Source organism: Amblyomma maculatum, chromosome 10 (assembly GCF_055883805.1).
Source record: "Amblyomma maculatum isolate TAMU_Amacu chromosome 10, ASM5588380v1, whole genome shotgun sequence".
In the NCBI taxonomy this organism is placed as follows: domain Eukaryota; kingdom Metazoa; phylum Arthropoda; class Arachnida; order Ixodida; family Ixodidae; genus Amblyomma; species Amblyomma maculatum.
The window spans coordinates 121,224,497-121,251,702 of NC_139353.1; the positions used below are offsets into that span (position 1 = coordinate 121,224,497).

The 27,206-nt window shown below is 45.8% G+C and overlaps 1 protein-coding gene across 9 annotated transcripts in view; it reads right to left on the reverse strand.

Annotated features, from left to right (window-relative positions):
* The window catches only part of LOC146177374 (uncharacterized), an 80,783-nt gene that overhangs the window by 9,275 nt on the left and 44,302 nt on the right, over positions 1-27,206 (reverse strand). For 3 of the 9 annotated variants that reach the window (XM_084580435.1, XM_084580438.1, XM_084580437.1), the window contains one exon: positions 10,737-10,800. The exons of 2 other annotated variants lie outside the window; for them this stretch is intronic. In XM_084580435.1, coding sequence (XP_084436561.1) covers positions 10,737-10,800 — 64 coding nt within the window. Of the gene's footprint in view, positions 1-1,788; positions 1,976-10,736; positions 10,801-19,673; positions 19,943-27,206 lie in introns of all 9 variants that reach the window. 4 more of the 9 variants (XM_084580441.1, XM_084580439.1, XR_014701025.1 and 1 more) reach the window with 3 other exon arrangements.

Consider the following 27,206-nt stretch of genomic DNA (forward strand, 5'->3'; position numbering starts at 1 on the left):
TGTATTGGCAAAAAAAGAAGAGTGCCACTTGTTGCTAACAACATGACCAGGGACCGATATTTCAGACTCCGACACCGCCTGTAAATGGTTAATGAGCTTGACGTGAACGACGAAGGCAAGAAAGATTATCTACTCTGGCGCATAAAGCCACTGGTCGCATTCGTGCTGCAGGGGTGCCAGAAGCTCCCTCGTACACAGTATGTGTGTGTTGACGAGCAAATTATACCATTCAGTGGAAGAACACAGCTGAAGCAGTACGCTCCATGCAAGCCAAACCCTGAGGGGTTGAAAAATTTTGCTCTCGCTACACCAGATGGATTAATCCTTGATTTCGAAATTTATTAAGGAAAGAAATCAAGTCTGCCCAGAGAGCTCTGGGATCGCAGAATCTGCAGTGCTGAGGCTTACGGATACACTGGCCCCAGGAATGAAGCTTTATTTTGACAGGTACTTTACATCTAATCTACTGCTAGATAAACTTGCGGAAAAAGGGACCGCCGCCAAAGGAACACTAATGAATAATCGAATTCCGAAAGGGGTACAGCTTTCTGGTGAGAAGGAGCTAAAGCAAAGAGGAAAAAGATCATCTGAAGCTTGGGTCAGAAAAGACAAGCAACAGGTTGTTGTACACTGGTACGACAATAAGCCGACCACTTTTCTTCCTTCAATCCATGGCCAGGACCCTCAAGACACCTGTCGTAGGTGGTCTCGGAAGAAAAAAAAATATTGATGTCCCTCGACCAGACATTGTGCGCATGTACAACATCAACATGAGTGGTGTTGACCTGGCAGATAGAATGATAAGTTACTACAGAATAAAAGCACGAGTGAACAAGTGGACAATAAAATCCATCTTTCACCTTTTCCACATAGCCCTTAGCAACTCATGGGTCCAGTACAGGCAGGACATGAGCTTCCTACAAAAACAGCGGAAAGAAATACTAAAGTTTATGGAGTTCCACCAATCTGTTGCTGAGACCTCCGTGGCTCAAGGGAAGAAGACTGAAACGGAGAGTGAGGGCGACGAAGAGTGGTATCTGCCATCAAAGCAGGCTCGACTATCACCAAGAGAACCGCAAGAAAAGCGCACTGGCCACTTTCCAAGGCTGGCAGGCACTGCGAACGCTGCCCGTTGCAGACTACAGGGCTGCAATATGAAAACAAAGTTCTTTTGTACCAAATGCCGGCTCTAATTCTGCATCACAGAGGACAGAAGACGTTCGAGATTGTCCACAGAAAGTGAAGAAGCGAGCGAATTTTTTTTTTTTTTAGCAGAGGATTATGCTCGTTTTTGCGTTCTTTTTCACCACTTTACCATTGAAGTTAATAAAAAAAATATTGCACACGAGTTTGAGAGCAATATCTGCGGCATGTAAATACATGCGCATTTGGTGAAAAAAGAACAGGTAGAATCCCACTGTCCAATATACTGGACATCGCACTGAGCCAAAACTATCAGGGCTATTGAAAAAACATTTAACACTTTCCACCTTCATAAGCCTACTGACTTATTCTGAAAGTTTAAGAAAAATCTGTGCACCCAAATGCATTCCGGGTCTCAGCAGGCCGTGCAGTTTATATTTGGTACGTGGTCCGAAGTTGGCACTTCACAGTGTGGAACTGCTTTAGGAAAGCATGCATTGTTTAAGGCAGGAGTGACAGACGAAGCCTGCAAAGCTCCCATGACGAAGTAACGCCAGAACTTTGGTCCGCAGTCAATGAGGTCACTTCATGACTCGAAGAGTTTCTGCATGTGGATGACGCATTAGTAACATCAGAACTTCTCACCGATGAGACGATTGTCACGAATGTGCTTGAATCGGACAGTAACGTCGACACTAACTGCGACCACGGCAGCGATGACGCGGTAGGGTAGGCTATCTTAACATTGTCCGCGCAGGAGGCCCTGCAGTTGATTCAGTCTCTCCGGGGCTTCGTTTTCGTGAGGGACCTTCCGCTGCACTACGTGGAGTACCTGAAAGCAATGGAGAAGGATGTCGGCAAAATTCGCGAGGCAAGAAAGGCTGACGGACATGGGGTTTTCTCGTGCAAGCCAGTGAGAAGTAGGTGGCGAAATGCTTGTGGCAGTTCCACCCCATTTCTTCGCCGGGATTTCTCAAGCTGAGAGGCAGCTGCGGCAACCTTCTCATATTTTTTACAACACCCTCTTCGAGGCCACCAAAACGATGCCTCGGCAGAGCTTGCATGTCACTGCTGTCCGTGGCCCTTCTTTGCAGTTATGCTTTTTTTCGTGCAACCCGTTTATAACAATTATCGGTTATAACAATAAAATTTTCGTAGCACTTAAATATTGTAATATACAGACTCGACTGTGCCACCTTTTACAAATTACCTTCTACTACTCACCTATTAATAGCATTTTTGTTGTGTTTTGCTGCATATATTACAATATGCAGACACGTCTGTTTCTTTGCGAATATTACCTATACCTATGTACTTTCATGCTTTAGAAAAGAAACTAGCCCCTGGCTAAGGGCTCGAGCACTGCTTTGTAAATTGATTGTGCATAATGACAATAAAACACTGATTGAAGCAAAAATTAACAATATCGATAAACATAAACTGGAGCATTGTCCAGCTGTGGCCAGCAAAAAACCGTGATACAGTAGCCTGTATGTGCGAGCATTACAAAGCAAGCGTGCTGATCTGCACTTGCTCTACAACAGGACAACAGTTGGTACAGTGAAACCTGGTTATAACGAACAGTTAAAAAATCAGAAAATAGTTCGCTATGTCTATAATTCCTAATATAAAATTGCGTAGAAAATACATGCAAGAGCAGCGAAATTCAATCAGTGAAGACACAGCAACTCGGAGGGTGCTTACTTGGGTCATGTCCATTCATATAGGCGAAAAGAACTACATTATCACAGCCTGCTTTTCTGTGTTGATAGTGTTCCGTATCACGCCCTGTTCCACAGTTTGCAAACACTCAACAAGGGCAAACCCACTGCCCTCAATAGCCCTGCAGTGGCGGCGCAGTAAATCCAATGCAGCAAGCGCTTCTTGTGAAGTCTGAATGTTCTCATCGTCTGCAGGGTCAGCCTCAGCTTCATCTACAGTGACGTTCAAACTTCCGCAGCAACTTCGATGTCTGTCAGTACAGCCGTGGTCACTGCGATGTCATTGCCACCTACAAAGTCTTCTACAGTCATTGTGGACATGTCACCAACATGATGGGAAAAATTGCTCCAGGCCTCATCGAGCTCGTGGAGCCCTGCTTCTGCTTCGTCGGGATCGTCACCATCGTTACTTGATGCACAGGCCTTTGCTGGAACAAGACCTGCATGCTAAAAGCAGTTGGCAATCGTTTCGCCTTTCACGTTGTCCCATGCTGCTTTAAGCATCTGGATTGCTCCCAGCAAGTCGATCTTCAAGTTTCTGCTTCATAGGAAGCTTCACGAGAAGAGTGTCAATCAGTCTCCTCTTGTAAACTGCTTTGAAGGCCGATGATGCCCTGATCTAAAGGCTGCAGCTCGACTGTAGAGTTAGGTGGAAGAAAGCGAACTTCAACGTTATTGAGTGCGACATCCATGTTGTGTGCAGCACAGTTATCAGTGGGGACGCACACTTTGCGACTCTCGCGCACAAGCTCACAGTTCCAAGCATCCAGCCACTTCGCGAAAAATTCACGCGTCATCCAACATTTCTTACTGGAAGCATACTCTACAGGGAGTATGCGGCCCCTTTCATGCATCTCGGGGTTTAAATCTCCTGATGACAAAGGGTCGCAGCTTCACAATGCCGTCCATGTTGGCAGCAAGCGAAACAGTGACCCGGGAATTTCCAAGCTTCGCACCATGACACAGCTCTCCACATGCGTCAAGGGTATGCCTGAGTAGCATCTGCCAAAATGGGCCCGTTTCATCCGCATTAACGATGATGTCTATGGGCTGATATTTTGCAAGGATTTGTGGCCACTCCTCTTCCAACCACTTTTTGATGCTCTCGCATTTAACCATCTCACTTTTGCCAGAGATCGCTTTGCCTAAGATGTCATAGCATGCTTTGAACCTTTACAGCCATCCAAAGCTGGTGACGAAGTTTTCGGCATCGAATATCATACCTGCCAACACAGCAAGATCAAAAATCGGGGGTTTATTATAAACATTAAAGGGGGGGGGGGGAGGCAGCGTTAACTTTTCATGTAGTGCCAGAAGAGTCCTTTCGCAGGGCTTTTGCGGTCGCAGATTTAGCGAGCTTCAAAAATTCATCAGAATAGTTTTGTTCAAAGCATGGCTCAGACTGCTTGGGGCCCTTCACCAGCAGCAATTGTTCGAGCGTTGTGTTGCACATCGATGAACGGAATTCAGTTCTTGATTTCCTCACTGCTAAAAATCCTCTTGCACTGTGCATTGCTGTGCAGTATTACAAGAAAATCAAGTACCACCTTTGCAACTCGGCCAAACAGAAGTTTTCCATCAGTGTTTTGCATTTTACCGACTTTTGCCCACTGGACATCGCACCTTTCTTCCTTCAGAATGTGCTCCGAAGATTGTACGCCTGCAGCACAGCAAACTCAGCTTCCAGGGAATCCAACGCATCTTCAGCAGTCTCACTGCAGTCGTGAAGCAGCAGCTGAGGGAAGCTTTGAACAAAAAAACGAAGACTTGAGAAAGATGCTTCAGAAATAAGATTCAGGTTGGCAACTTCAGCGTGCTTCGCAGCTTGGTTCTCAAAAGGAAATTGGTGCCTGATGTAGTCGCACGCAGTGCTGAAATAACTACGCTCAGAAGCAAAAAATTCTGTCTTATCATTTAAATTAAGTTTCTCGACCAACGCTGTGGTGCGACTTCCGATGACCAAGTCATTGTCTCCTTTCTGGCAGCTAATAGCTTGATGTAGAACATCAAGCGGAGAAGCAGCAGCCTTTACAGCTGTCGGCAGCACAAACCTAGCCAAAAGCTCTGTGAGGAGCTACAGTAAAACAGGCCGCAGAATATGTATTTGTGGTGCCTGCGACTGCAGCTGGCAGTTAGCTTTCTCAAAAAGGCGGGACCACACTTTTCAAAAAATATCCAAAAGCCAAGTTGATGTCACATGTCAAAAAATGGAGCAGTCTTTCTTCGCGAGATAAAGCAGCTTCTCTTGCAGTTTCAGATATAACTTTGGCTTTTTTTGCAGGTAGAACATCTTTCTTCTCGGTTATTGCTTTACGCTTGTGACTCGCACCATCAGGATTTTCACCTCCTGTTGATGTGGGCCTTCGAGGAATATGATAAGCATCTAAGAAGGATGGGCATCGCTTTTTTGTTTTTACCTCATTCAAGAAAAAAACTGATCAGAGGTTTTCATTGGTCAAGCATTCTAGTGAGGCACATGCCTAAGGACAACCAACGAGTTGGCACATGTTTCAAAATTTTTCGCACCTCCATATTGTGCATGTCCTGAAATTCTGAAAGTTTGTCTTTGCATTTGGCACTTTTCTCCAAGTAATGAAATATATCAACGAGGACCTCGTCGAACTTCACTGGCAAACATGCTGCTCCTTTCTCAGCAGCCAGATTAATCAGATGACACGGGCAGCCAACAGCTAAGTTTTCTTGAGCTTCCTTTAAGACTGCAGCGACGCCGTTTTTTTCCCTAACATAACGTTTGCATTGTCGGCGCAAAACGCAATGCAGTTGGATACAGGCACGTCAACATTTTTCAATGCCTCCAACACGAGGTTACCTATTTTTCGTCCAGTTGCCTCCCCATGAAGTTCTTGAAGGCTCATTAGCCTACTGTCGATCTTCGAGCATTCTACGTAGTAAGTCGCTACAATCGGGTATATCTGTGCAGCACTGTCATTGCTACCGTTCACAGCAACAGCAAAAGCATGGCGTTTCAGGGCGTTCAACATCGTGCTTTGCACCTCTGAGGCCATTTCACCCACGAGTGCAGTCGCCTTGGTGTGTCCACACCCATACCGCTTTGCTTCCTCAGACCGCGGAAACATTTTTCGTAAAAGAGGCCCAACATGGTCGCTGACACTTAGCGGCAGGTTATGTTCGATTAGGAAACCTGTAAAAAGGCACTCCGCACGTATAACACTTTTGTCGCAGTCCTTTTGCAGAAAGTTTGCTATGTTCCCTTGCTGGTCAGTGGCGCGAACGTTGCTCACATGCTTCGCTGTGGAAACGTTATGTTTCAAGTCACCTTTGCCGCCGTGACACACACTGACGTCGCATCCACACGTTGTGCAAAATGCGAAATGTTCGCCTTTTCTTTACGTCACAAAACAAGGAAAGTCAGAAGTATACGATCTCAAAAACTTCTGCAAATATTTCTTTTTTGGCTTTGACAGCGCCATGATGTCGCGAACAACACAAGGATGTCGATCGTCACACAGTGGACCGCAGACACGCTAAGCCTACACACAGCAAGCGACAGCAACGGTGCACACAAGGGTAGGCATGAGAAAACATGTGCAGCCAAACGGCACCACTGGCTTTTGCTTTGATTTGGCTCGCTGCTAGCCAATGATGCTGATGGCGTTGCTGCTGCCATTAACTTTGATGGGGGCGTATGACGCGGCTGCAAATTCTGCGCCGAGATTTTTGCAAAAATGATTTCCGCGCGGGCTGAGGCAACTTTTCAAGAGATCTAGGCTAGTGATCGTACAATCGGAAGGTGCAGTGAAAAATCGGGAGTCTCCCGACTGAATCGGAAGAGTTGGCAGGTATAGAATATACAGGCAAAGTCTTTCACTTTTTGTTGAAGCATTGTCCCAACACCAGTATGTTTCAAGCTCTGACATCCAAAGACCATTTGTAGAGCGCCTTCTTCATGTCATTAACACAGGGGGCCGAAGACGCTGTACACTTGTCCGTATGGTCTCTTGTGCTCGTGCCTTGATGACAGCTTTGTTCTTCAGAATGATGCTCAAAGTGCTCCTTGGGATGCCAAATACGTCCGCAAGAATGCACTTTTTTTCGCCATTCTCCACATGCTGAATTATCTCGAGCTTGGTCTTTAAAGTCTGTGCTGCTCTTTTTTTCACGTTCACCGCCATCACAGCACTACGCACATCCGCACACGACACTTGACACGATCATCGACACAGCCTAAACAGAACGCTATGATGCCCACACCGCTGCTAACACTAAAAAGCAAAAGACTAAAAGCAGTATTCGATCGCAATGCTGCCGCTGTTGCTGAAGCGGCTCTGTCAGCAATTATGAGATGTGAACGATTTCTTTGGCACTCAACTCTCAATGCCGACGTGGCATCTGTGGTGCTGTCAGTGCCTGCAAGGTAGCTCGGAACGTTTGCTGTGCCGCATAAGAGATTTGTAGTGCAACAAAGCCTGCCTCCTGCTATTAAAGTGAGGTATTGCTTGGCGTCGCAAAGTTCGTTATATCCGTTTTATGCCGAACCGCATTCGCTATAGGAAATTAAAAATACATGTGCTTGACAAAAATATTTCGGAAGAGTTAGATATATTCAATAATTCGTTATATGCGTGTTCATTATATCGAGGTTTGGCTCTATTAGTACTTGTTCCGGTTGACACCGATCTCATGTTTATTGAAGTATGCAAGCCATTATTTTCGGCATCACAGCTCCTTTACCTTCCTGTACTACTTTTAGAATCCTGAAAAACCCTCACGCCCAGGCTGCTGTTCCTGCGATTTGATTTGGGTTCAGATGGTGCAGCTACAGCCCAACGCAGCACAGTATATTAGGCCTCCAGCAGCATTTGCACGCACTACGCAATTACATATACACAGCTGCGTGGCATGTGTGGTGGCTGCGTTGACTACAGCCAAAAACAGCAAGATGACGACTGTCCAGAGCACATTGTCTCACCAGCATCTACCCAAGCTCCCTAGAGTGGTAAAAGCCGTCTTTTGGTAGTGTTAAGTTAGGAGCCCACAACACCAGCCGCTTGGCTTCTTTGCCCCCCCCCCCCCCCCCCTCCACACTCTACAGCTCGGTGACTCAGTCCTTCCTTGGAGTGCACGTCCAGCGCTGAAACCCCACAGTACCAAAAAAGGCATTGTTGAGTACTGTGTACCAATGCGTGCGAATCAGGCAGTTAGCCGGACGCATGAGCCCTTTGGGTTCTGAGAAGGGGGACCACGAATGCCTCTGCACGTGTGTCCCCTGCTGCGAGCTGGCAATGTTCACTAGAGTGCTTTTCAGTATCAGTTAGTGGGGCTGTAGCCATGTTCTAAGTTAACGGCTTTGGGGAATGCGCTTGATGCTTGAAAATAAAATCAACCTTGTCAGCACCGGTAGGGCGGCTAGAATGGGGCGGTGTGAAGACCGCGGCACTTTCCATCGGCCGCGCATGACCCATTTGCGAACCGATGCCACCAGGGAGAATATGGCGCTGCTGCTAGCGGCACGGTAAGCTCAGCCGCATCGGCCTCGCCTGCGCCGTAGTAGTAGTTGTCGCCTGTTTCAAAGTGTCTGTCGCAGCGCAGTCGACAACAAAAAGATGACGGAGTGTTGGTAATTCGTGCCTGGTTGTGACACAGGATATAGGGAACCCAAGCTCAAGTTTCACAGCGCGACTGCAGCACCGCATTCCTGGCAATGTGGCGATTTGTGAAACGATGGGGCTTCGCCAGAGCAGGCGCTCCACTAGCTTCCTGTGCACGTGTGGCATCGCGTTGTGCCTGGCGGTTATTTCGCGATACAAAAACGCTTCTGCTGATGCGAAACGGATGTACTAAGTAGCATTGTGTCATGGGAGGCCACAATGTAGGCAAAGCACCAAAAGACGAGGCTCACGTGTGAAACTTTGCAGATTTTGTGGAAACGAAAAGAGCCAATTTCCCTTTCGTAAACTCAGAAATGTTGACAGTTGACAAAAACGGCTTGGAGAGGCATCAAAAAAGTACAGTGGTTTAACACCATGCATAAAAAGTGAAGAGGATGGAAGATTATCCTGCTCTTCACTCCCCGCGTTTCTAGTTTTGCCGATTTTCTGTGCTCTCTCCCTGCTTTGTGAGTATTCTGAAAGCAACAAAATCAACAGATGCAACGGACTGATGTGTTAATGTGATGCCATAAGTTTCCACAGCTGCCTTTCCATTTTTGGATTGACCAAGAAAATATCTATGAACGAGGCCTTCACAGAGCCTTCCGGGGCGAGGGCGGCGTTGGGAAACATGCCTTGCTGAGACGCTTTAACAGATTTTCGCGAATTGGCCAATAAGTGAACCAATTATTATTATTATTATTATTATTTATTATTATTATTATTATTATTACTAACAGATATAGGAAGTGGAGTACAAAAGTGATCCTAGCTATGGCTCGACTGACACTACTCGCACGGAGCACCTCATTCGCGTCACAGGGTTCGTGAGTGCAAACCAAATATCATAAATGAAGCACAACCATTTAATAAAAACCAAAATAAAACACGATGTAGTACAAGCTTGGATTTCACCTGCCTTCCGAGATTGCTGGATTAAGTTGTATTTTCTCGCTTTTTTTGGGCATTGTGCGGATATCTTAATCAATTGGGTATTGGTGCAAAGTCCTACCCAGTAGCCCAGTACCTCTTGTTGGCCTAAGAGTGCGCGCCAGTAAACGGATGGCCTTGCACACACATGGGGGCGCGGTGCGGCATCCTTTGACATTTCTTGGGAGGGTATTCTTTGCGATCCACACCATTCGGAAAATGGTTATTGGGCTGCGAGGAGACGAGCTGTTGGAAGCTCACGTACCAGCCGATTGACATTAAGACCCCCTGAGGGCTTGGGGACGACGGCTGAGAGTGCGGATGGAGCCTTGTGATCTGTACCGTCTGTGTCTTTGCTGCCCATTTGTGTATTTGTGTGCCAGGCGGAGAGATGCATTGCGTCTTCTTAAAATTCACACGGTGCTCAGATGAACCAACCTCTTGGGCACCGGCATCCTATTGGTTCCTCGGTTCTAAAGAAATTCTTCTCATTGGCTCCGATAAGTGTATTTCCGCTTGGTAACAAACAGTGCCTTTAGAATCCTGGGAAAACGTTTGTCAGGGGGGTTTTGGCGGTAAGTGAAGGACGGCGACCATCTGAGCTGCTGCTCGGGACCCCTGTTCAAGATGTCGTGTATGCCTAACTGATTTGTTGTTAATCTGAGTTTGCCACTGAATTTGTATCCCTTGATTCGATTTAATTATTGTTACCTCTTCAATAAATTAACTAATGCTGTCAATCTATATCTGTTGGTCCCTGTCTTCAATGCAGCGGATTTGCCGTGCCGTCACGGCAGTCAAACTTACGAACACTTCATTACAACATTCTCGCAGCGTGCCCATCTGTGTCATTCATGAGGCCTTTCATGCTTACTCAAACTGATCACCATGGTCTGTTTTTCCTGTTGCCTTTAGGTTTATTGCTCGTGACTTCCAGCCCATTATTAACGGAGCAGAAGTCTTGATACCGCGTCGCATTCCTGCCCTCTCAGAAAACGCAGTCCCCCCTGTATTTCCTAAACTACCGAAATACATTAGCAAGACGCTGCCAAAAGAAAGGAAAAGAAGAGATGCCTCACAAGCTCCTATACCTCCCAAAAGCAGCGCTTGCCTTGACACAACAGAGGAATGCGCCTCCCCAGCAAACGTGGAAGCTGTAGATAAACAGCTGGATGCAATGCCCAGCCTAGTCGCTCAGCAATTGTTCATTTTCGACCTTAAACTACCTTCAGAACTGTGGTAATTGCAAAAGTTTGAGCAAAAGAACATTGCTTGCTACCAGACCAGACGAAACGCCGCCAGTTGTACTTACCAAAATGGTACTGTTCTGTATTGGAGAAGGACATCCCAGGTGCAGCATCTTCTTGGCTGGGCAGCTTCATCAGGAGAGTGATGTGCAGTGCAAAGAAGAATCAGACGGACCTTATGAAATGGAACTGGCCATACGAATGAGTTCGAGAAACAGAATATGAATAACATTGCAAGATTGTCTCTTCTCTACCTCTTCTCTACTGTGTGCAATAGATCAGCACCACAGCGTTGTTTCTGACTTAGAAGGATTGCATACAGCAAATAAAAATTTGTATGCATTAAATTCTTAACACATGATGGAGTGATACACTTGCAATGTTTTTTTTCTGTTTTTTTTTTTCAGACAGACCTGCACAGCAACCTAACCGCTGCTTGTCACGCAAAAAGAACAGAAGCCTTATGAAAGTTCGCTTGCTACGCTGCAAAAGGAAGGCGCAACTCCAGCTCTCAAACGATGCTGCAAAACAGCTAAAGTATGCCATGCGTACCCTGCAACGAAGAAGCCACAAGTTGAGCTCTCTGCAAGCCGGCCTCAAAAAAATGCAAGAAAAAAACTTGGCAATTAAGGCAACCTTTTTCGAAGAGAAGGTTAGACCGAATACTTTTATGTTTTTCTTTATTTAAATGCATTGATTTTTTTAACTGTACATATGTTTTCCAGCTTAAAGAGCTCCCCAAAAAACAGCAATCTGCTGTGCGTGCATGCTCTGAAGTGTCAAGGAGTGGCTGCTGGTATGTATCATCCTAAGTATGAAAGGTTCATGACCATGAGCCCTGAGGTCTTATAAAATCCTGGCGCTGCTTAGCCAAGTCTGTCTATAAAGATACATGAAGGTATTTAGGCGTGCCTTTTTTTATACATGAACAAACAAAGCAACCAATACTTTTTACAGGGCTTCAAAGCATCATATGGGTTCAGCACCAAGCTTCTTGGATGTGTCAAAAAAAGTAGAACAACTTGATGGAATGAAGCATCATGAAGGCTTACTTAAAGATGAAATGAAGCTTTCTTCTCACTTGACATGAAATCCTCAACTCATATCGAAGGATTTGTTGACTTAGGTCAGTTCACTGACCACAGTGAAAGACGCACCAAAGCTGATCATAGGCTTGTCGTCATGTTTGAGCCTCTAGTAGGCAGCTGGACCCAAATAATTGGCGAGGATGTTTGTACAATATAAATATTTTATTTCAGATGGTGTTCGTTCACATGATGATATATGTCATGTGCTTCATTTTTCTATAAGTGTATGCTTCCAGTGGAAACGTGAAGTCTCCGCTGCTTACAAAAATTGTGTTGGAGGCAGCAATGTTGTGCGAGCAAGCCGGACTTCTTGGACACTATATCTGCACAGACGGCGCATCATGGAATCGTGCTATGTGGCACAACTTTGGTGTGTCCGGCAATGGGAACAATGTAAAGTGTAAAGTGACGCACCCTTGAGATGAGAACAGGTTCTTACACTTTGTTTCAGACTTTCCGCACCTTATCAAATGTGCACGAAACACAATGCTTAAGAGAGGACTGAACACACACCTTGGCCGAGTAAGTCTGCTACATGCTGGTCCTTTTTATATGTCTTTCTTGATTGCTTTTTAATCTTAAATACAGTGCTTTTTCATACTTCATTACAAATATTACAGGCCCAATGGGAGCACATTTCCACTATGTGAAAATCGGACAACAACAGATTAACGCTGATGGTTGCGCCAAAGCTCACCCATGGCCACATTTTTCCGAATGAATTTGACAAGATGTGGGTGGGCTTGGCATTTCACATTTTCAGTGAGGAAGCTGAACATGCAATTTCCTTTTACGAGGTTGACATCGAAAGGAAATACCTAAATGCAGAGCCAACCAGACCTTTCATTGGCCTGATGGCCAGGCTTATTGAAGCTATGACATCAATGTTTCCTGAAGAAGCCTTGAGGTAATTATAACATAGGAGTTTTTCTCTCAAAATGCTGCATAATTTTTTGTTTGGTATTTCAGGCTGGGCTGTAAGAAAGAGGTCACCCTTGATGAAACTGAGTTTCTCAATGGGAGGCTCATGCCAAAGGGCTCGGCTTCCTTAGTAAGAGTACTTCTGAGGGGCTGAGGGTGTCAATCCACCAACAAAGCACCTTCTAAGTACCTTGCAGAAAAAGCAGACTTCAGATACATCATGACATCGAAACTCAGCCAAGACCACCTGGAGCAATGTTTTGGTGTTGCGAGACAAACGAGAGGGGCCAATGACCATCCTACTTCAGCTCAGTTCATTCTAATCACAAGGTATGTATTGTATTGTATCGGGGTTTTATGGCGCATAAGCAACTGAGGCTATCATGCGCCAAGAGCAAGGTTAAAATCTGTTCTTATTTGAAAAGGGGAAGAAGGTTCGTTTAAGTTTACAGTTTATTCAGAAAGTCTGCTTCTTTTAAAAAACTAAGAACACATGTTAAGTTTATTATTGCTCTTTCTCCTAAAAGTAATTTGGGATGGAAAGGGATGGCATGATCATAAAAAATAGTGAAATGCTTTCTCCGTAGTGTCTCTAGTTTTGGGCATGCAATCAGGATGTGGTTGACTGTGAGTACTTCTCCGCATTCTCCACACGTAGGCTTATCTTGTTTCATTAGTAAAAAATTATGTGTGAGATGTGTGTGCCCGATACGCAGACGGCATACTGTAACCTCCATGAAGCGTTCCTGATGAGTGCTTGTTTCCCATTCTTCTATTATAGGCTTTACGAGGTGCAATTTATTACTTTCCTGGTTATTCCATATAGACTGCCATATATCCTTTTGTTTTCGTTTAATTAACTTTATGCAATCCTTATAAAGTAAGTTTACTTTCTCTATTTCTTTCCTGCCTGCTTGAGCAGCACACACGTCCGCTCTCTCATTTCCTTCAATGCCCATGTGGCTTGGAACCCAACAGAATATTATGTTATGTCCTTGGGCTGATATCTTTATTACATCGTGTATTATGTTACCGAGTAATGGCATGACTGCATTTCTGGAGTTTAGAGCTGTGAGCACACTCAGTGAATCTGTATAGATAACACTGTTCTCAGTACCCTCGTACACAATTTTTGCTACAGCTACCCGGACAGCATAACACTCGGCTGCAAATACTGATGCACATTGAGGAAGTCGAATAATTTTTTCGGAGTTCCGATCCACTACAGCGCAGCCCACATAGGAGGCAGTTTTTGATCCGTCTGTGTAAAACTCTGTGCATTTGCTGTATTTCTCTTTTAGTGCGTGATATTCTTGTAATATATGTTCTGTAGGAGTTTCGCTCTTTTTGAACTGTGTAAGAGTGAGGTCACAGACTGTTGGAAAGTTGTACCATGGGGCCAGGGGCCTATTTTCTTGAGCGACATCAGGCAAGGTGTCCAGAATATGGAGCTCACGGCAAATGTCTTCAAATCGCATTATCAATGGTCTAGTTGTCTGAGGCTTATTTGAGAATATTGTTCGGGAGGGGCAAGTTGTGACAATCGGGTAACAGATGTGTTTTTTCCGTGTCCTTATTTTGAGGACATATGCGCATGTAAGTAAAGCTCGTCTATCTTTCAGAGAAGGCTCGTTAGTTTCAACATAGAGGCTATGCACAGGAGACGTTCTGTATGCACCACAAGCAAGGCGGAGGCCTAAGTTATGCACTGGGTCTAATTTCTTTAAATATGATTGCCTAACTGCTCCATAAACTATGCTTCCATAGTCCAAGGAGGAGCGCACAACGGAGCGATATATATGCAAAAGGCATGCCCTATCAGATCCCCAATGTTTGCGTGAAAGGACTTTTAGGATGTTTAGGGATTTGGAGGCTTTCTTCTTTAGTGCTTGTATGTGAGGGAGAAAAGTGAGTTTTTTGTCAAAAGTAATGCCCAAGAATTTATGGTTATTGTTTATGGGCAATTTGATTTCATTTAGGTGTAAGGTAGGATTGGGCTGTATGCCTCGTTTGAGCGAGAACATAACTGCCACTGTCTTCTGCGGGGAAAATTTAAACCCATTTTCACTGGCCCATTTTGTTAGCTTATTTATTGTTAATTGGATCTGTCTCTCACATGTGGACATGTTGCATGACGTGTAGGCTATTTGAAGGTCGTCCACATAGAGTGAATACATTATGGAATTTGGTATTACTTTACTAATCGAATTCATTTTTACCACGAAAAGTGTGGTGCTTAAAATGCACCCTTGGGGCACACCATTCTCCTGCAGGAAGGTTCTTGATAAAGTGGTCCCCAGACGTACTTGAAACGACCGATGTGACAAAAAGTCACTTAAAACCTTTAGCATTCTGCCACATATGCCTAGATCTGCTAGGTCGCGCAATATCCCATACCTCCAAGCCGTATCATATGCTTTCTCAAGGTCAAAGAAAACGGCAAGGCAATGCTGTCGGTGTATAAAAGCCTCTCTGATAGTGTTTTCAAGACGCACGAGATGGTCAGTTGTTGAGCATCCTTTTTTAAAACCGCACTGATGAATGTTTAAAAGTTGATGAGATTCTAAAACAAAAGTTAGTCTGATGTTTAAAACACTTTCAAATGATTTTGCTAAACAGCTGGTGAGAGCAATGGGCCTATAACTACCAGGAGATGTCGGCTCCTTTCCGGGTTTTAAAAATAGTGTGACAACAGCTTTTTTCCACGCCTCTGGCAATTTTCCTAGGACCCATATTTTGTTAAAAAAGTTTAATAGTGCCTCTATGGCAGGTTCGGATAAGTGGGCGAGCATTTTGTAGTGAATTTGGTCAGGACCAGGTGCAGTTTGTTTACCGGCAGCTAGGACATTTTTTATTTCTTGTAGTGTAATTAAGCTATTATAGGGTTCTTTTGTACCACTACTTGTAGGGAGTTTTTGTTTCTCTGCTATGTTTTTGTGTTTTAGGAATGTTTGAGTGTAGTGTGATGAACTGGAAACTTCAGAAAAGTATTCACCTAAAATGTCGGCCTGTTCTTGTATAGTTGTCTGTACTCCGGGGGCTGTTAGAAGGGGAATGGTAAATGGAGAGTAGCTGCCATTTAGCTTTCTAACCTGTTCCCACATTTGTTTTGTTGTTGTTGAGCTATTTATAGAAGTTACATAGTTTTGCCAGGAGGCTTTTTCGGCGTGGCGGCGGATGTAGCGGGCTTTTGCTCTTGCTTTTTTAAACTTGACGAAATTGTCCTGTGTTGGGTATCTGCGAAAAATTCCCCATGCTTTGTTTTGTTCTTTTTTTGCTTGTTTACATTCTTTTGAATACCAGGTTTTGTGATTTTGTTTCACCACTCCTGAGGACTGAGGAATTGCTATATGTGCTGCAGTAAGGATACAATTTGTGTAAGCATCGTTTAGTTCATCTATATTATATTTATCTAGAGTAATTTTTTCTAGGCTGGCCTTCTCTCGGAACAGTGCCCAATCGGTTAAATGCAGCTTCCAGCGTCGCGGCTTGGATGGGATGATTTGTGGTGAAGATGTTAAGCTGATTAGTATAGGTAAGTGATCACTTCCGTGTGGATTATCTAAAACGTCCCATTTAAAATCTGTAAAAATTGATGGTGAGCTGAGGGATAAATCAATACAGCTCATTTTGCCTGAACTAGATGAACAGTAGGTTGGTTTTCCGGTGTTAAGAAGACAGATATTATTACATAGTATACAATCCTCGATGATTTCGCCTCTCGTATCTGTTTTTCTACTGCCCCAAAGGATGGAATGTGCATTAAAATCTCCTACTATTAAAAATGGCTCTGGAAGCTGCTTTAAAAGATCTTCTAATTCATAACTACTAAATTTAAGGTGCGGCTCTAAGTATATGCAGCACACAGTTATAGTTTTAAAAGCCTGTAAGGTTACCGCTATAGCTTCAAACTTAGTTTTTAGTTTGTGTTCTCGAACTGCTATTCCATTTTTTACTACTATGGCAACGCCACCTGAGAGCCTGAGAGCTTGCTCTCGGTCGCGACGGAAGACTGTATAGTTTTTGAGTATGTTCTTATGTTTGGGACCTAAATTTGTCTCTTGCAAACACAAGGCTAGTGGTGAGTGAGTGGCCAATAAGTGTTTTATGTCATTTATATTAGTTAAAAGTCCTCTGCAGTTCCATTGTAAAAAAGCCATTTTGTATTAAATGAGTAGAGCAAGTTAAGTTTTGTTTTCAGGCCCTCTGATTCGGGGCTTTTCTCGTTTTTGTCGATCCAAGGAGCTGCGCCGTCCGTCTGACGTCGACGGCACAGGACTGCCTTGGCTTGTGTCCATCGCGTCTTCTGACACGCTGGACGCCCGTGCGGACCGCACAGGTGCGTTTGTATTTCCCCTCACCGTATGGTGAGAGGCCTTGAGGCCGGCTGACCTGGGGGTCTGTGCAGCCTGTTTTTCTGGTGGTGGCGCAGCGCTGGCAGCAGCCACCAAGGGCACGGATGGCCCTGCTCCCGGTTCACTGTGTGAGACCTGGGCAGGTGCCAGAGTCTGTTGTGGCTCAGTGCCCTGTTGTGCCACAACAGAATAGGCCGGTGTTTTTGACAGAACACGATTTCGTGCTTCCCGGAAAGTTATGTTTTCTTTGACCTTGATAGTAATGATTTCCTTTTCCTGTTTCCATATTGGGCATGTGCGTGAATAGGCAGGATGACTACCCTCACAGTTGGCACACAAATGTGTCTGAACCTCACATTTTTCGGAATCGTGCTCATGGGAAGCACATTTTGCACATCTCGGCTGGCCGCGGCAGGTCTGGGAGCCGTGACCATAGCGTTGGCACTTGAAACAGCGGCGAGGATTTGGAATATATTTCCTGAGTTGAAGTTTCACATAACCTATTTCGACTGATTCGGGGAGGATACTTTGTGCAAATGTCAGGACAAGGTGCTTGGTCGGAATCTCTTTGTCATCACGCCTCATTTTTATTCTGTAAACATCTGTTACGTTTTGGTCTTTGAGGCCTTCTAGAAGTTCCTCTTCGGTTAGGGATCTGAGGTCATCGTCAGAGATAACTCCGCGGACAGTGTTCAGAGAACAGTGTGGACTGATGGTCACTGGGATTTCTCCAAAAGACTTTAATGTGGACAGTTTATCATGTTGATGATTATAGAAGATTTCCAACAGAAGGTCTCCGTTCGGGAGTTTCTTTACGTTGTAACCCTGACCTATTACTTCTGTCAGTGTCTTGGTCACTATGAAAGGTGAGATTTGTCTAGCCGTTTTCTCAGCGTTGTCACTGTGTACTACATGAAATTGTGGGAACCTGTTTGGGTTTTTCAGGAAGAATTTAGAGGTTTCGTCGGTGCGACCCCTTTTTCGGGATCGATCATGTGAGAGTAAAGAAGCCATAAAATTATGTTGATGTTCGGCCAGGGTGGCGGCCGCCCACCACCGAGCCCAACAAGGGGACGGGACGGGAGCTTCCGAGAGAGTCCAGCCCACGCCAGCCTTACACCCTGACTATAACCAAATATGGCGTAACACAGGGTGGTTAGCCACACAAGGTTAACCCTTGCCGCCTGGAAAATGAAAAATCCAAGAAAAGAGGAGGAGACAGGAAAGTTGTAAGCAAGAAGACAGGAAAGCAAAAGATGGAGGGGAGGACAGGAAAAGGCGACTGCCGATTTCCCACGGTCGGGTCAGGCCGGAGGTGCCGTCTATGGGAAGCGTGGGCCAAAGTGGTGTGTTGCCTCCGCCGAGGGGCCTTAAAGGTCCAAACACTCGGCATCGGCTCAACCACCAGGATCCCCTTTTCCCCAGACACGACGATGCCACGCACGGCTAAACGTGGGTGCTCAGGGTCCGTGGTGTCGCACAAAACACACAAACACCTGCTTTAACAGGTGCCCCCTGCGGGGAATCACAAGGTATGTATATTGAGAAGGTTGCTAATTTGTACTTTGGTTTTACAGAAGGTCAGCATGGTTATGTAACTGTTGCTCGTGCACATCCAGGTGTCTAAGCTTCTACAGTCTGGCAAGGAGCCCTAAGGGTGGCAATGTGTTGTCTGATGTCCTCGAGTCTTTGCTGTCTGTTGAAGAGGTGCTAGCTGAAGAGGAAAGTCAGACCGAAGACAGCATGAAGGCTGTGCCAAACGATGCCGTGCAAGTGGCTGTGGACCACCAGAGCTATATTGAACACCACAGCGATGAAAGACTTATCTATTATATTGCAGGTTATGTGGCTAGGGGGCGTGTTTTGCCCACCAACTGTGTACTCTGCAAAAGCAGCATGTCTTTCTGACTAAAGCAACATCCCCAAAGATCTTCCAGCTGAAACATCCAAGAAATGGGACCTTGGAGGCCTTTTAAATCCATTGCAATTGTTCTACAAGCTGGTCAAGGCCCTGGAAAAGAAACTCACTTGTGCTTTCAGTGTGACTCGCTTGCATGCCAAAGCTGTGGTAGAGATTCTGCGGTAAGTTGGTGATGTTCCACAGATTGGTTGTCGCGAGCATTCTGCTGCCCTGATAGCATCAGTTACACGTTTTTATTGCCTTACAACAATTCACTTTTTTGCTGAAAGGTGTCAATCAGGAGGACAGTGAGAAGAAGCGAAAAACGCTGAAACCTTGTGTGTTGTAGATCAAATTCCTCCGCAGTCTTTTTTTACTCACTCGTAAATGAAAGATTTCATGACCAGATGTGTTGCTTTACTGTCTAAAATCACAGGAGATACCTTGTATTTGAATGATACGAACTGCTAGGCTAACTCGTTGTGATCCATTTGTATCAGGAAAAAAAAACTGCTCTGTCCTATTGCCTCTCCCCCCCCCCCCCTTGCCTTTTTTTCTTGTGTGCACTGCTGAAACAAATGAATATTTTGTATGAGCGACATGATGGTATATATGCTACAGGTTTGTAAAAAGTGGTTCGTGCGCTGGGGTGCCTTTAAGTAACGCGACTCCATGTGATGCAGATGCCAGAGCACGTAACCACTCTCTTAGTGAGGCTTTCGCTGCGGTCCACTATACCTTAATTAAATGAAGACGAGTCCAACAGACATGGTGGCCATTGCTGGTTGTGGGTTCCGCGAACATCCAAGAAATTTTGTCGCTGTGCAGAAAGTAGTTGCTTTTCCAGAGAATCACGCAGCACCTATTCAGGAAGATCCTTTTTCAGAGATCCCTGCGTCCCCACTGGTTTCTTCATGGCTGACTAAGAGGAGAGGGCGTCGTCTGCTTTCCTATGGACCACCATGCATCTTCTGTGAGGGCCAGCACGTCACAGGGAGCTGCCCGAACTGATTTGATAGACAAAAATATAAGAAACCGACACCGGTTACCACGACAACCTGAACTGCTTTGATAGGCTGGGATATAAAAAACCCATGTGGGCAAAGCGATGGTACATGTACACATTCAGCACACCATCAAAATGACTGCAGTGAATGCACGGTTTCTGCATAAACGTCATGCACAATGGCAACGCAATGGTACAATGCCTCTCAACAGTTTTCTCTCTGAGCTTGCGACTGGACTGGTACTTTACAGAAAACGTGCACCTGGATGACCATTCAGGAAAATGCCTCAGTCGTCAAGAAGGTTCTCACTGAAATTCCAGGAGACATGAGAAAGGACGAAACACAGCATTGGCCACTTTGGAATGAGTGCAGCAACAGGCTTGCAAAAGGGGCTACACCTTCATTTCTTGCTGTAAGTGCCAGACACCTGAGACTCAACAAGGACCGAAATTGTTTTAAACATTTTCACCAGAATTAAACCACCTTCCGACAAGCCCATTCAGACCATTGCATCACTGTCTGACTTCTTGCAACAAAAAAAAAACTTTGTAAATGCAGCTTATAGGGAGTATTCATGCGATGTAGTAGCGACGTCTCCGCCCACCTAGCACCATCATTTTGATGTTCGTTGGACATCGGTTGCGTAGCGCAGCTGTCCGCACGTGCGTATGTGTTGCCGTATTTTTGTTGCCCATGCGCGCTCACTCTTCCGCTGCCAGTGAGATGGAAGCTAGCAAGCCTGCCTCCATCCCCTCATCAGCCTATTCGGCAAGTTTGTGTGATGGTGAAGAGGAGAGGTATGCTGCCAAAATCGAGGCGTGCGGCGTGGATTCATTTTCACTCGACGCTCGGGACTGCACTGTGGATGTTGATATGTGGCCGCGGATCAGCATGTGTGACAATCATGACTACCTTGCTTTGAGGACAAGTTTTGTTTCTCGAAAACAATTGAAAGCCTACAAGTCACAGGAGGCTCATAATTACGTGACCAGTAGCTGGGTGAAGGAGCCATGGCTGAAAGTTGGCCAGGGCACTGTCATCGTTTAAACTACGGTTAGCGTTCGGCTTTTTAGTTACGATTCTGTTAATCATTGCATTTGTTCACTTTATTACCTGCACAGGTCAATCATTCCCAAAGCCTGTCAACCCCTCTCATGAAAGCATGAATTTTCGCGGACAATGACGGGGAAGTCCTGGCGGCACACTGTGTGTGCATGGCAGGCAACTGGGAGAAAGGTTCGCATGTTGCGGCCCTGCTCTTCTACATCGAACGCCGCCAGCGGGTGCGGGAAGAACGCTCGTGCACAGACGGGGCAAACCAATGGCTTCCACCACATGTCCGGAAGATTGAAGCGCAACCCATCGCACAGATGGATTTCCCGTAGGTACCATTTTTTATTTTGTGCTTTTACTTTTTTTTATTGAACTCTCGCTCTTAGATCATTTAATTTTCTGGCGCATTTTTTCCCTAGAATGCAGAAATCCTGAGTGTTGTTGTTTGGTGTGGCAGCACCATCCTCTGTGGGCAGCACCCACCGCACCGGCGGACCATGTTTTTTAGGGCTATCACCACGGTGTACTCAGAACGCATACATACACGCGTCTGCACACTGCTACCGCTACAATGGGTGACCACATTCTAATAAAGTGGTCGAATTCTCCACAGTTGGATGTGTATCCCCTCAGGAAGCTTAAATGTAAAGAACTTCAACCAAGCTGGTTGATGATCGGAAATATTGCCGGCAGATAAAAACGAAAGAAGTGGAAGTGGAGTGGAAGGACGGCTCATTCTGACCAGCATTCTTTCTTGCAGTAGGTAAGTAGTCAAACGTTCACTCCTCTTTTTTTTTTTGTTTTCACTTTCTATATAGCCTTGCTTTAATTTCATGAAGGCTTTCTTTTCTTTTCACTATGGGGGCCTGTGTTGAGTTCTTTGCATGCCCGCGACTATGACCATAGTCGGCAGATGACAGTGTACTAGGTGGTACCGAGCTAGTTGTAGACAGTTGATACAGGTCATTGCGAGATGGGGTAATGAAAACAGTTTGCAGAAATAAGGAGTCGAAATGTGGCTACCGGCAGTACGGGTTTCACACAGTAAGCAGAAAGCCTGTGTTCTCCGACATCAGCAAGTACTGTTGGCGTCAAGTGAAATGCGAACAGCGGAGCGCGTGGAAAAGCGGCAAGCTGAGACGCCTGTCGTTGCCAGAAATAGGCGTGCTTTTCCGATATGCGACTGCTGGAAGTACTGTAGCCCGCATGGATGAGGCGAGAGCTCTTAGTTCGATATCGTACGACGTTTTAATTTTGCTTCCATTCCGCTCGCTTGCCCACGCAGACTACAGCCGCTGCTGGCAGTGAAACCGCGCTGTGCAAGTCCCTATTAAGAATGAATGTGGCGCTTCAGTGGCACAGCGAGAAAACGAACGTAAAAGGAGACAGAGACAAAACTATCGCAAACTGCAAGAGCGCACCCAGCTCTGAAAGACAGGCATGCCCGCGCTGGACCTTTTTTTCCTTCACTCCGTACTTCGTATTTCATTTCATGCCGGTAGCACATATATCAATTAAGTGGCATTGTAATTGAAGTATTTTATCAGCAATTTCTTTGTATCAGTGCTGAACTCTGGCAGTGGCCGCAGTCTCGTGCGCTCTCTCCGGCCCTGCGGTATACTGTTTGTATGTTTTTATTATTACTAATCTCTAGGTTCGGCAACTGCAATGGAAAAGAAAAGGACAGCCATAGTCTCGGAAAGTCCTGTGGACATTGAGCAGAATTTAATGTCCAGTGCATGAATGTGTGCTCCTTTTCATAAATGCACCTCTCAGTAGGGAGTTTTAGAATAGGGGGACCCTATCGGTTAGGGGAATAGGGTAATAGCGGGGCGCGAGTGCGCATGCGCAGAACTCAAGCGGGCCTTGGTGTTTTGGGTCAGCGGACGACGGTCACCTTATCTCGGCGAAATAGCGTGGACCCTATCGCCGGATAGGGTCGGGAAAAATGGCGCCGTCCGGCCAAGTGGCGGCCGCTAGCCTCGGCACACATTCGTCGTTACCGCTCCATGGTGTCCCCGTTCAAGGCAAACAAAAGGCCAACGAAGCTTGTGCTATGTCTCATGATGCCCGCACCAACAAATTTAAGCGATAAAACGCCCCATATTTCCTGATTACTTCCGAATTTACTGAGCTGATAGGCTTAGCGAGATCGCCTCGTTTGGTTGCCATGGGGACCAGGCATCGGAAAGCGCGGAAGGTTTAAATGAGGTTTCCCGGTTCAGCCTGGATTCGTTAAGATTGGCGGATTTCGTCTTCTCTGAAGAAAAGAGTTTATATACCTGGTATTTTAAAGATAGCTTTGTACAATAACAGCAGTTTCTATTTAATAAAATAGCATTGTTGGCTTTTATATATTTATATGCTTTTCACGGTTTACCGTCTGGGCACTGCAATCGATAAACGCAAGCCCTGCTCCGCTGCGTCGGGAAAACCCTATTCCAAAACTCGCCGGTCGGCTCGAACGTTGCACCGCGGCACGCTATTTTCTTGGGGGCCCCAACCCTTGGGTTCCCCTATTCTAAAGCTCCCTAGTATCTCAGCCCTGTAGCAAAGGTATCATCCTATGAAGGAAGGAGGAGGAGGAAAAACATCAATTTAAACCTAGTAACTTGGCACTGCTGATTAGGTGGTCATGTCCTCTTCAGGCGGCGTCCTCAGTCCAGAATGCCAGGCAGCCGCTGCTATCCCACGCGCCCGCTCGATCAGCCGTTGCTGATCTTGCAAGTGTGAGCTAGACAGAGCAGCTTACCAAGAGGAGACACTGGGGTGGGGAATGGGTGGGAAGCTTTGCGGCTTTGGACACGCCCATATGGAGTGGTATAGAGCTGATTTGGTGCTGTTGCATGATTGGCAGATTGAAGGATACTGCGAGGAAAAGAAAAGGTGTTTATGGTAAAGGTTCGGAAATGTGTGCATTTGAAGTTGTCGCCAGGTAGTGACATCTGCTCTGGAGAGAAATTTGTACAATGCGGGAAGTGTTCTTCATTGCTGTCTGTAGTATTCAATGGTAAGTGTGTACGTGAGTGGTTCTGTAGTGGCTGATAGCTGAGAGCTTGGTGATGGCTTCGGAGCATCTTTCTCTCTGGTTTCCTTATTAGTTAGTTGGTAATTGGCCGTCTTCCTTCTTCCCTCCTGGTGCCCAGCAAGTTAGTTCGCGGGCAAGCGCGTGGACGCGCTCGTTGCCAGGAAGGAATGCTTGGCTTGGCGCCCAAAGTTACTCGGATAAGCAGCATGTACGTCTTTTCTTTGCACCAACGAAGGATTTTGGGAGTTTTGGGAGACAGCAGACCAGTTCAGAAGGCTCGGCATGCTGCCTATAAGTCTGTAACAATAGCGTAGGTTTTCAAGTGTTTGTCCAAAGGGTTGGATGAGATGTATCAGATGGCAAGGGCTATGGCTGTCTCTTCCACCGTTCTGATCGGGATCGTGAGGATGGAGCCTGTTACTTGTACTGGACCATCATTGTTTGTGACGGCCAGGCTCGCGGCAGGTTTGCCAGGGTAGCTTGTTGTGTCGGTGTATAATATGAATTAATTATTTCTTAATGTATGTTGAAGTGCCCGTACTCGAACCCACTGTCTGCCCGCGTTAAGGTCTGGATGCATGTTTCTCCCGATTGGAGCCACTTGGATCTTTGCTCTCATTAAGGGGTCCATGGGCTCCGGATCTGGTGGTGAGGGGGTGCTGGGGGCTGTATACCCGAGTCTCGCGAGTAGGGCACGTCCGGTGCATGTGCTTCGTAGCCTAGTTACCTGTCCTACCCGCTGTGCTTCAATTAATTCTTCCACTGTATTGTGGATGCCTAAGTGAAGAAGGCTTGAGTGGCCGCGTGGGGAGGAACACTCAGTGCCGTCTTTGCCACCGACCGGAGTGCCGCGTTAAGTTTTTCTAGTTCGGCCCGACTGAGATGATGGTACGGCAGGTGGTATGTGAGGCAACTGATGATGAGTGCCTGTATGATGCGCAGCGTGTTCCTCTCCTTAAGACCGCTTCGTCGGATGGAAACCAGTCTTATCATGTGGGTGATTTGAGACATTTCTTTATGGAGATGTACTGTGTGTAGCTCTACCATTAGATTGGAGGTGTAGCCCCAGCACCCGAAGCCTCTCCACTTGTGGTATTGACGCACCTTTCAAGAGAAAATCGATCTCTGGAGGCTGTTCTCTCCTTCCATGGCTGTTCTTGCTTATAACCAAAAGTTCGGACTTCTCCGCTGCGCAGGTCAGCCCGCCCGTGGGGGCGTACGTCTGGACCACGTCAATGGCTTCTTGAAGCGCGTCTTGCACGTCGCCGCCAAAGCCCCTCGTGACCCAGATTGTGACGTCATCCGCGTAGAAAGCATGAGAAACCCAGGGATGTTGTCTAACAGAGGTGGCAGTTTCGCCATCACTGCATTGAATAGAGTCTAAATTTGCCTGTCTCACTTGTATAAGACACGCGCAGGCTGATGAAAAGGCAATATGTCACGTTCAGACCCAAGTACCAGGCCTGTGAGTGCCGTACAATGTAAAAAGTATGCAAAGCAATGCCAGTAAATCTAAAAGACGGGTGGCTGCATGCCTTGTTTTCGAAAAACCCAAGCTTTTTTTTTTGCTGCACTAAGGACGGATTTTTTCTGCAATATTGGAACATTCTAAACAATAAATCGCTAATGCATTGAATAAGGCAGGTTTTTGTTGCCAACAAACCCACCGTAAACTTGGAAGCAGACACATGCCGCGTGCGTTTCTGCGAGCGCCACCAGCTGCCGATCCCCACTATCGGAACGACGGTGGCACCACCTCTAGGTCGCTCTCGCGGCGAACAGAGGCGTGCACCATTCACATGAAAGATAAGAATTTGTGCGGGACATATGAACTACTTTGTTACGCACGTTGTTCTATTTTAGAGGTGCTCGAATGGTGCACAAGACCACTTTTATTTGATGCATTTCAACAGAAGTAGGTTTTGGTGCATAACTACTGCCATAAGTACTTTTACAGAACCTACAGTCTGAATGCACTGAGGCCGAAAAAAGGGTAGCAGAACTGGAAACTCAGCTGGATGCTACCAGAAAAAAAGGCCAAAAAATACAAGGCTGAAAGGAATGAAACCCGCCCGATGCTTGGTATGTGGTCACTTTTTTCGAAGTCACATGCATGCAAACTTCTACTGTTTTTAGACTGGAATTATTTGCTGTGTCATCAAACGCTCTCTAGAGCATAGCAAACATAAACGCTAAATCTTACGTATAAGTTGCCAAATCTGCGACATGTCATGGGGAAAGCACGTTGCAGTGAGCAGAATGCAACCTAACAAACCATTAGGATGTGCGCTGTCAGTGTGTTTGCCATCGGCACACCTACACCCCTATTTACATTAGTGCGAGATAGGGGCATCACGTGATTTAGCATATCAGATGAAGCACCATCTGCAGTGCATGCAGTACAGTGTGTAGATGTTGCATTCATGTAAACATGGCTCATTTTTTTACGCTGTGACTGTCGAGACTGATGGCGGTCATGTAAAAAAAGCAAAAACAAGACAAAGCCTTGCACGTAATGTGAATAAAGCAGGAAGTAGTTGCTGCAGTGGCTTAGTGGGTATGGCATCCCTGATCTGGAATAAAAATCATGGATCTATCGACATAATGCTGGTCTGATGTTTGGGTGTGAAAAGTAACCATAGGTAACTAAAATCAAGCTGGCACCCTTGGCTGGAGTGTCTTTCCTAGGACGCAGGCCTGGGCAAGATACTCTAAAAAAGTATTTTCGATACCGATACTCGATACCGTGAAAAATTGTATTTCCGATGCCGATACAAGATAGAGGCTCAAAATCGAGTTTCGATATAGATACTCAGTACTGTATCGTCAATACTTCAATACATTACTGAAATCATAACATAATAAAGGTAGTAATACAATAAGCGGCATTACGAAATTGTACCGTGCTTTCTGGAATCCTTAGAGCATTACTATAGCGTAGTTTTTCTGAAAGGGCTTAACGAATACGCCAGCGCAGAGCTATTGTTTGGGCAGCTGTCCTTGTCAGAACTCAACATTGAATTGGAGTCATAGTTACAGTTAAGCTATTGCTTCTACAAGCAGCCTGGCAAAATATTTCTTTAAACTAATGCTCTTCATGCAAAACGACCTGTGCCGCATTTGGCTATACATACAAATACAAAGGTGCAACCTGCCTGCATTTGGAGAACTGAGCAGTTATAT